The 11010-nt window shown below is 47.6% G+C and overlaps 1 protein-coding gene across 5 annotated transcripts in view; it reads right to left on the bottom strand.

The window, feature by feature from the left end:
* Positions 1–11010, bottom strand: part of CCDC125 (coiled-coil domain containing 125) — a 94871-nt gene that overhangs the window by 51723 nt on the left and 32138 nt on the right. For 4 of the 5 annotated variants that reach the window (XM_078784112.1, XM_078784097.1, XM_078784095.1 and 1 more), the window contains 2 exons: positions 723–784; positions 455–541 (listed from right to left, as the gene is read on the bottom strand). In XM_078784112.1, the coding sequence (XP_078640238.1) occupies positions 455–541; positions 723–767 (132 nt within the window). In that variant the 5' untranslated portion in view covers positions 768–784. Of the gene's footprint in view, positions 1–454; positions 542–651; positions 785–11010 lie in introns of all 5 variants that reach the window. The other variant, XM_078784119.1, reaches the window with a different exon arrangement.

The following is an 11010-nucleotide window of genomic DNA, read 5'->3' as shown; positions in this document are numbered from 1 at the left end:
CTCCTTGCTCCTGGTGTCATAGTGCGTGCTATTCGAGGTGGATAGGCCTGTCGGGGGTGTAAATGGCGGCGGCGCCCATTGGCGGTGTCCTGGCCTGGTTTCTTCCTAAGTCATGTCAGGGGGAGGGCGTTATTTAGTGTTGCACTAAGGATCCGTCGGAATGTCTATGTGGTGTGCAGTGCCAAAAGGGACAAAGGTTTGGCTAACCAGGTGAGACATACAAGGGCGCTACTCCTTAATCCCTACACTACTTATCACTCGAAACTCCTGGTAGATTCACAAGTATACATTTTAACCCGACAAACGCCTACACATGAAATTACAAGGTAGTTTTCCTTACCGCGACACCTCGAAGCATGTTACCTACTCAGCTCTACCTGCTCTACATATCACTCCCCACCAGACATAATATATACACACACACACATACTCTTAAATCCATTTGTAATCTTACCTGTTGCTGAAAAACTTGGAGAACCACAGCACTGTCATCCTCCTTTTGCTTTGCAGCGGCTAACCGCCATCTTAGTTCCTCAATGACCTGCCAAAGTCACAAAAAAACCCAAGGCCCCACGTCATTGCGGACGGGCCTTTATATTTATAGATTGATTGTACAAAAGACACCATTAAGCTACACAAAATGATCTTTACCATCAAACACGCGAAAGAAAGTCGGTTCTTCAATGGTTGATTGAAAAAGTAAACAGTTGCACATTTCTCACCCCACGAGATTCTTCGAATCTGTTCTGAAGGTCCTCTTGTGACATTTGCAGAAGTCCATTAGCTGCAATATAGAATTGCACATTTATTTGTACATCTCAAATCGACTCATCTCACCCTCCACCACCACCCTAATTTCATTTAGTTTTCATGAATAACTTAACTTTTGAAGCCAACATTCAAGGCTTCATGTTGTTTCAATTGAAAGAGAAAGGAGGTTGGGATTGGGGGGGAGTGGGGGGGGGAGATGGCACCTCTGCTTTTTTTTTTACACAGTGAAAGTTATTTAATTAACATGCATCTTGCATTTCATTGTGAAATCTGTCACTTTAATCTGCATATAATCTACAGTATTGTCACTTTGGATCCCTGTGTTTTAAAAGGGGGAAAAGTAAATTGATGGCTGAACACAAGTCCTGACAAATTTGGCCTAGTCATAGCTCATCGAGGGTGGTTCTCACCTCATCAACAAAGGAAGTGCATCCACGTCACACTGCTAATAAATCGATGGCCCATTTTGGAACAAAGGAAAATTGCTTGAGCACAAGCAAATGGTGGTCGAGACTTGAGAAGCATTTTAAACTAGAAATTTCATAGAACACCTTACCCCACGTAGTCTTGAGAAACAGGCATATGGGCGGCTTCTACATGGAGAACATCTTACTGTTATAACCCTTGCATTGATTTGGTAGCTTTATGCTGAACCCCTTCAATGGCAGCCATGTCTTTCCTCAACGACAGAAAGTCTTCAAAAAGAAAAGTCTTCCGATGGATGAATTCACAATACTCCATCGGAAGTCTTTACGGGTATGTCGTGGACAAAGTGGATCACCTCACAAGGCGAGTGGTCACCACTCACGGCACTTTCAAATATCACCATTCAAAAGCAACGACCTACATATATAAACGTAGAATTACCACCTCAGTTACCACCATGACTACCGTGGTAGATCGGGACCGAGCAAGGTGAAATAATAACACGGAAAAGAGCACACACAAATGACCACGAGCAGACAGTTGGTTGACAGAGGAGGGATATTTCACAGTGCACCGAAGAGGAAGTACAATAAAGAAAGAGTACAACAAACATAACTGTTGCACAGTCTTACACGTGTTGCACAGTCTTACTTGTTAATAACATACGAGTTATTATTGTACAGAATTACAGGTAATAAGAAAGGCCCATTAATAAGTCAGTGGTTGACAACCACCTCACAATCAGACTTGCTGGCGTAATGTTTAGAGCGTCCGGTCTGAGCCAACCATGTTCCATGTTCAGTTGCAACCATGGCCGAGTCCTACCAGAGACTTCAAAATGGTACATGCTGGAACAAGCTTATCAAAAAAAAACATTTGATGGCAATGTTAACGGTGCCTGAATTATGACGTTATAATTGAATTGGCCAAATTCCTTATCTGATCAATATAAATAAATTTGAGGGTTATCTGAAATTTGTCGAGTTAATTACATTTATGACACTGGGTTACAACAGGTTACCAAACTCAGGATTATCACCAAGTTATTCCTCCAAGGGTTATCAATCAAACCAAAACCATCAACACGGTAAAAATTGGTGTTTCTTTTGGGATCGTGTCACGTCACATCACGATCACAAAAATTGGATGATGATGTGCATCAGGTGATGGCAAGTGGTAAAGCATGTGGTGAGGTGGAAAGAACTGGGAAGTGGCCCTGTGCTGTGTGTCGGAAGGGTGTCGGAGTGAACTCCATTCAATGTACAATGTGCGTGCGCTGAGTGGGTTCATCAAAAATGTAGTGGTCTGAGAGGGTCATTAACCAGTGTGGCAGCTACATTCAAGTGTAAGGTGTGCACAGAGGGAGCTGCGGATGGAGGAAATGTTGAGTTGGATCTTGGAGACGGCGTGAAGCTGGAAGGTGTGAAAACATTTTGCTACCTCAGACATGCTGAATGGAGAAGGTGGATCAGACTCGGCAACGGTTGCTAGAGTGAGATGTGCATGGAAGAAGTTTCGGGAACTGAGTGGCGTGCTGATGAGGAGGGGAGTGTCGTTGAAGCTGAAGGGAAAGGTGTATGCTGCGTGAGAAGTGTTACGATTTATGGGAGCGAGACATGGGTAATGAACGTAGAGCAGCAACGAAGGTTAAAAGGGTGGAAATGCGAATGGTTCGATGGATGTGCGGAGTATCGTTGAGAGAGAGGAAGACAAATGATGAATTGCGAAAGATGATGGGAATAGAGCCTGTGATTGATGCTGTGAAGAGGAACAGGTTGAGATGGTTTGGTCATGTGTTGAGGAAGGATGAAAGTGACTGGTTGAGAAGGGTGATGGAAATGAATGTAGAAGGAAGTGGAGGACGGGGAAGACCGAGAAAGACTTGGCTAAAGATGGTGGAAGAAGAAATGCGGGCAAGGGGGTTAACAAGGAGAGATGCAGAAAATAGGGCAAGATGGAGAAGATTGTCATGGGGACCGCAAGGCTAACCCCCGCTCTAGCAGGGAAAATGGCCTTAAAATGCATGTTGTTGTTGTTGTTGATGTGCATCAGGTCTCTAAGAAATAAAATAAATAAATCAATTCAAAGACACAAGAGACAGATGACAGAATCCTGCACAAAAACACACACACACACACACACACACACACACACACACACACACACACACACACACACACACACACACACACACACACACACACACACACACACACACACACACACACACACACACACACACCTTCCACAGTGATGTGGTATGGCAGGAAAATAGTTTTTTAATTCTCTCTGAAACCGCTTAAAACCGATCGAAGCGAAACTTTACAGAAATGATCCACTAACCTTGCGGCATATAGAGTGATAATTATAACATCATCGGTTAGGACGTTAGGTGGTGTGGCAGCCATATTGGATAGAAAAAGGAACCTTTATACATGCGATCGACTCCCCATGCTAAAATCAATTTTCATAACTAAAATGTCGTAGGTCATGTGATCTGGCAACCACGTTGTATACAAGCTAAAACATTTTTTAAAATTCTGTCAAACCGTTAAACCAATTGATGTGAAATTAAATGTACCATCGAGTACCCAAGTGGATAAAAGTTTGATAACCAAAATGTCATCGGTTAAGTGGTTGCAGAAAAGTACATTTTAAAGGTTTTATCTTCAATCCAACATGGCTGCCAGAAAACATGACCGATGATGTTAAAATTTTTAACATATTCTACATGGCTTGTCGATCATATTGTTACACCTGCTAGACTATTCTGGTTACCTCGTTCGGGTCACACTGGTCGTATCAAAACGACTGCTCCCGCCAGCTAAGTCCACAGCTCCGTGTAAGTTCATGGGCCTGTTTGCTATGTTACAGTACTCATTAGGATCACAGAATTAACCAGTTCAAGCGCCGATAGACACTCGCAACGTATCTAACTTGACCGAGCATTGGGCTGCGAGCAAGGCCCGAGACCAGTTTTTTTTAACCAATTTAATTCACCCCAAACCCACCTCCTTCAAATTCCGTTTTCTTTCCTGAGTGTCATTGTAGTGTCCTTCATATTTATCCCATGTACCCACCCCAGCCCTCTCCCTTCCACAGATCTCCCTGTTCTCTACTGATGTTGTACTTCCCTCTCTCTCCCCGTCTTGTCTCCTGTTCCCTTTATTATATGTTATATGTGTTAGCTCTTAGCCTGGTGTTGGCTTAGCAGTTAGGGTGCCGGCTTGGGATCCGAGGATCCTGAGTTTGAATCCCGGTCGATTGCTGAATTAAAGCCAGGGGGGTTGACTCAGCCTGTTATCCTTCCGGGGTCGGCAAATTGAGAATCAGCTTGCTGGGATGAATGATCCCGGTGTGTACCCCGATTTAGAATAGGTACACTGTATCCCTGCGCATCGTAAGAGGCAACTAAGGGTTGGCGTCAGGAAGTGCATCTGGTCATAAAAACATTGCCTCAAAAAGTGAACCATGAGGTCATGGGGCCCGCAAGGCTAAGGCAGCAGGGAAAAATGGCCTTTAAAAAACGATTATATATATGTATATATATATATATATATATATATATATATATATATATATATATCGTTTTATATATATAATTCATTAGGTCATGTGATCTGGCAACCATGTTGTATACAAGCTAAAACATATATAAGATTTGTCAATGAAGTCCCAAATACCTGAGTGCTACCCCTGGCCGTGAAACAGGGAGATAACTTCTGCTCGGACCGCGGACAAGATGGAAATTGCCGAGCTGTTTAGCAATCCGAAGCCCGAGCCGTTAGCAATAAGACTAACCTGACTGAGCGGTTCTAGTCGTGCCACGTATACTCAATGGGGAAAAGACAGACGATCGGACGAGGGGAAACCAAAAGGTAAGGAAAGAACAAATATGGTTTATTACTATACTACTAAAAGAGGAAACGAAAGAAGGGCATATACAATAAGAAGAGCAAAAGGACACAGGGCAAGCTTACACAGTCTTAAATATCACGCCCAGGACAATACAGACAGACTTACACGAAAGGGGAATAGCAGGAAGGAGGAGAAGGTCCAGGCAGATGGCAGGGGAGGAAGGTCCGGGCAGATGGTTCAGGCGGTGAGGTCCGGCTCCAGGTTCACGCTCCACTCCGGTCCACGCTTTGGTTCGCGGCGAAACCCGGCAGGCAGTGCGGTTAGTATTGTCGCGGTAGCGGACCGACTCTCTCACAGTCTCTCCCTCTCTGCTCTCGTCTCATCCTCTTGAAGTAGTCCCATGCGAACGCTTTTATCATGCGCTCGCATATCAAGCCGCATGCTTTTTAGGTCTGCCTACCGGTGAGCACGCCTCGGCCCTGATTGGTCGCAAGGGTTCACCGGCTCCTCCCTTCGTGGCACGTTGATGGGGCCACGTCTTGCTCCGACAACTCCTCCCCCTTTTTCTCCAGCTTGACCGCGTGGTTAATGGCGTTTGGAGCCAGCGCTGCGGCTGGCACAGACGTGCAATACACTTTGGAGGGAGGCTACGCAGCAAAATGAAGGGGATTTGAAAAGGGGCCTCGGTTATTTGATGAATGCAACGCAGAGTCAAACTATTGGAAACAGAGCCTTACCTGAAACACATACCAATGAAGTAACTGAAGAAGGTTCCTATGGTGTCCTACATGTTGCAATATGGCCTAACTAGGGTGCGACCTTTGACCTTTGGGAGATGGGGATATTTACAGGGAATTATTTACAAGGCTTATTATTTTACAAAGTGAAGGTTCTAAAAACCGCAACACTGCACCCGCCTCTCCGCCAGGCACGTCCCGTGCCGACAAAACTTTAACTTAGTGTGACACTGAGGTGTGGTTACCCTCTACTTTTAACCTCACCCTGAGTGCGACATTTTTAAAACTAGATATGTCCCGCCTGCTGCGTTGCATTCTACCTGACTGACTCACGCCCACAGAATAACCGAATTGCGGAATTAATTTTCAAACTAAACATTTACGGTGGGGAGTATTATTTACAAAGAACACTATTTTGATTATTTACAAAACTACACCCAGGACCTGTCTTTTTGGGAAGCAAAAGCAGAACTTTTGAAAAGAGGAAAGTTCATGCCATCCACTGCACTGTACCGATACACCATACCCACATGCACAGAAATGCACAATCAAATAATAAAGTGCACTAAAAAGCACAAAAAGCACCACCAAAAAGCACCATCAAATGCACAGTCATACACATTTTGAATAAATGAACTGGTGTCTTCTCCGCTGGGCCGATGGCTGCTGGGCCGATGTTTCTTGGCGTCTTGATGTTCTTTCTTGCGGCCTATTTAATCAATAAAAAGGGCACAAACCGCGTCCACTTTTTTTTAAAATTATGGCCAGCAGGGGCCAACTAAGGTGGTCCACCTGCTTGGCATAGGTGCCACCTTGACCGTGGTCTGCAAGCAAGATGCTGGCAGCAATGATTCGCGCCAGCAGAGCGGCCAGGCCACAGAACGTGTGGTCCATATATGGTGGGCTTGGGCACAGAACGTGTGGTCCATAGGTGGTGTATCAGTCCAAGCAGGCAAGCAGCGAGGGTGCGGGCGCACAACTGCGACACCTGCACACTTTCCCCTCGGCACACAAAGACCACGGTCCATGAGTGGGGAAGTAAGACAAAGCAGGGTTAGCGGGGTGCAAGGGCGCAAGGGTACACATCAAAAACAAGGCAATGCAAGGTGAGGTGCACTGGAGAGCGAGCGGAGAAAGCTCCTCCCTACCGTACGTCCCCCCCGTCACCTAACCTACCCTTGCCCCTACCCCGTATTTACACAATTTACAAATTCGTCTCTACGTCCTGTCTTCCCCATATCTCCCCTAATACCAAATTCGTCATCAATCCCTCTAAACCAAATTTGCCATCAATCCCAATTCCTCATCAATCCCTCGCAAGGAGGGAGAGATGGAACCACAAACACAATGTCACCCCCACGTCATGATGCGTCTTACAACCAACCAAACATTTGCACAATGTGGTGTGGAGTCCTGTCACCTTAATGAGTGGATGCGGCTGGTGCGAAGACATTTTCTCCTATCTACCTTCTAAATGACATTAACACTTTTACTCTACCCAGGGTCTTTCCCTGCCAAACCATTGGCCATCTTTACTCGATGTGGTTCTAAGAACCGAACTCCCATTGCACATACTGTGGCGCTCACCAATTTGGAGTCTCACTCCCCCGATTCTACTCCCTGTGCCCTCGCACAATTTCAGGGCTGGGCCATGTGGCTCCCCTGGCAGGTCTACTTACCTGCGCACCTCCACCACTGCAGTTGCCTCCCGAGCTTACCTGCTCCTCACCCGAACCTACCTGGGGAAGGCCCTCAGGCTCTCTCACCCCCTCGGTGCCCTCTCTTGCACTGGGCTACCCGGGTCCGTCCTCCGGATCCTCGGGCCCCATTGAACTCTAACTCTACCTGGCTCCCAAAGCCTACCTGCGGCCTCACCTGGCCGACAGACTAACAGTGGCGGAGTGCTCAACCAACCATTCTCACCAACAGGCCACACGCCCAGCCAATTTATCTCACTAATGCACCCCTCAAGCAGTACTCTGCTACTCTCGCACCACAGATGCCAATATCCAACCACAATTTACCCACTCCCTCTACCTACTTTTAAACTACCCTCCCCGGGTATTCGTGAAGGGGGTCCATCCTTCCCCCATTCACTCTTTTGCACCATACACTCCACTCCACGTATTCCACACTCCCACTCCCACTCCACACCATTCATTCCCTACTCCATTTATTCCATCTAACCATTCTCACTTGCCACCAAGCAAGTCAATCACCCAGTGCACAATCACACCTTTCACAATACTCTGCTCATGCACTTCCTACACACGCACACATCATTCTCAATAGCATTGCCTCACTTCATCACCATCACTACAAACACACTGCATCATCTAATCTGACTACTGCCCTTCTATTACTCGTGCTTCCCAGTCATCCCTTACACTATATGCACTCCCTCGTCGTTATTATCTATCTAATTCTACCTACGTCCCCTACTACCTGTACAAAAGTCACTACTTAAATCTAGTTACCTATAGTAATTTCCTAGATGCTATCAATAACCTAACCCTCCCGGGCTAGTTTGTACAGCCATACCCCATAAAACTATAGCTCATGTGCCCCCGTATATGATGAGGGATGGTAGATCTACCATCCCTCTACACCATATACCATTTTGCCGAGCAATGAATGCGGGTGGTTTGGTCTCCTGCAGGTTGGGTCCGTCCGGCATTCGGATTCAGGGGAGGAGGTTTGGTCGGGCTAAGGCTCCAAGCACCATCCCGGCGCAAGGCCTTGCCTCCCAAGCACGATGGCCCAGCCTTGCCCGGCCGGAGCGCCGCCACCACAAGGGGGCGCTGCTCCGACCACTGCTACCTCTCGAACCGGGCCGATCGCTTTGCCTGGCAAAGCGCGGTACCGACCGTACAGGGCGGGGCCCAGCCCGAATCGTGCATGGCGCTCCGTGAAGGAGCGCCGCCGCCTCGATCCCCGCCGGCTCCCGCTGCACACAAAACACCACGCACCGAGAGCTCACGTCGGCTAAACGTCGGCCTGAACGCTGTCCCGGTCAACGTCGATGCTTCCCTCGCATGCTCACACCACTCGTTCCTTCTCTTATTCACCCATCCAGGCATCTCAGCGCCTCTCATGCATTCCACACATGCCTTCAATCCCACCACCGCACTCTGTTACACACCACTCGCTGTTCGCACACTCCATAACACACCTCTCTCACGCACCGTCTTGCGCACTCATCCTACTCGCACACTCCATTGCACACCACTCCTCCGTTACGTACTCCGTAACACTCACCACGGGTGTGCATTCCAGCATCCACCCACGCAGCGCACACCTGCCCACAGGTGTGCAATCCCCCGCCGCACACCCAATCATGCACTCCACAACCAACCCAGGTGTGCATTCTTTCTCACTCGCCACAACCAACTCACTCTCCGTGTCACTCTCACTCCCACTATCACACTCTGTCGTGCATTCATTCTCACTTTCGCTCTCTGTAATACACTCGCTCCTCGGCGCACACTTTTTTCTCACGCGCGCCATTGCCATTCACACAGCACACCACGGACCTCCCACAAACGCCCGGGTTACGCTGGAATCCCAAGCGCGCGAAAATTATTTTGGCGCTAAACACTTTCCCGCCAAATCTCTTAGCACCATATATCACCCGGCTCACCTTGGCCCTTCTTCTTCCTCGCTCCACCACCTGCAAACTTTCATTTTGGTTATTAAGCATGGCATCATGATGCGAGCACAGACTTTGCATGCATTCCATTTCTTCACCCCGCGAGTGCTCTTCTAAGTCCGGCGTCTGCTTAATCCCAATTTCCACTATTATTAATTCTTTATTTTTCTTTTCCCTCGATGACCGCTGGCGCCAATAAAATTTTCGCTATTTCGGCGGTCGCCGGCTTCCCCATACCCCGGGTCGCGATTTCTACCCTGGTCCAAGTGACTTCGCTTTGCTCCAGCTCGCTTAACCCGCGCTTCTCAAGTCGCGCTACCTCGTCGCGTACCCCTGCACTTTTCCCGCCCAACCTGCGGTTAACCTCCCTCTCACACTCCCTTGCTTCATACAGGGCTTGCCCCCTCGCCAGCCCCTCATTAATTTCTTGGGCTTGACCATTTATGCCCTCCAATTGGCCCCCTAATTTGTCTTCGAATCCTATCAATTTATTTTCTAATCCCCCAAATTTAGTCTAATCCTCCCAATTTACTTCCAACCCCTCAAATTTACTTCTCAATTGCTCACCCAATCTATTTTCCAATCCCTCTCTATTGGCCCTCATTTCTCCCATTTCTTTCCTTAATCCCCCAATTTGATTGCCCAATTGTTCTCCCATTTTATTCATTTCCCTGCTGGATTTGTCTGCCATCTTTTCCATATACCCCATCATTTGCGCCATAAAGAGGTCCAGATTCACAGGTGCTGCGGGCTCGGCCCTCGCTGCCACGTGCGAGGCGCCGCCATTTTGTGTGCCTGCAACCCCCTCTACCGCACCTTCTTCAACCCCCTCTTCCACTGCTCCCACTTCTTCCCTGGGGTCCTGGGTTGACTCTAACCCTTCTTCTATCTCCCCCACCGGCATCCAATCGCTTTGACTATCCATGGCACGACTCAATTAGGATGTTAAATAAAAATTTTGGTCGCTCGCAATTTTGACCAAATTTTTTAAGATGGATTAAAATTTGGTTCGGCTCCAATCCCACTCCTGACACCAATTGTTACGGATCCGGGGGTCGGCGCTCCCCTTACCAAGGGGGATTAATCCCCTTGTCTTTTAAGCTGGCCATTCCCCCAACCCTAGAAGTTATAACGCTCCTCCCGGTCGGGAGCAGCCAGGGTGATTGGTCAATGAAGTCCCAAATACCTGAGTGCTACCCCTGGCCGTGAAACAGGGAGATAACTTCTGCTCGGACCGCGTACAAGATGGAAATTGCCGAGCGGTTTAGCAATCCGAAGCCCGAGCCGTTAGCAATAAGACTAACCCGATTCTGAGCGGTTCTAGTCGTGCCACGTATACTCAATGAAGAAAAGAAAAAGACGATCGGACGAGAGGAAACCAAAAGGTAACGAAAGAACAAATATGGATTATTACTATACAACTAAAAGAGGAAATGAAAGAAGGGCATATACAATAAGAAGAGCAAAAGGACACAGGGCAAGCTTACACAGTCTTAAATATCACGCCCAGGACAATACAGACAGACTTACATGAAAGGGGAATAGCAGGAAGGAGGAGAAGGTCCAGGC

The sequence above is a fragment of the Myxine glutinosa genome, chromosome 1, assembly GCF_964187855.1.
Source record: "Myxine glutinosa chromosome 1, kmMyxGlut1.1, whole genome shotgun sequence".
Lineage (NCBI taxonomy): Eukaryota > Metazoa > Chordata > Myxini > Myxiniformes > Myxinidae > Myxine > Myxine glutinosa.
The sequence above is the reverse complement of the archived record's forward strand: the minus strand, read 5'-3'. Positions and strand labels throughout refer to the sequence as shown.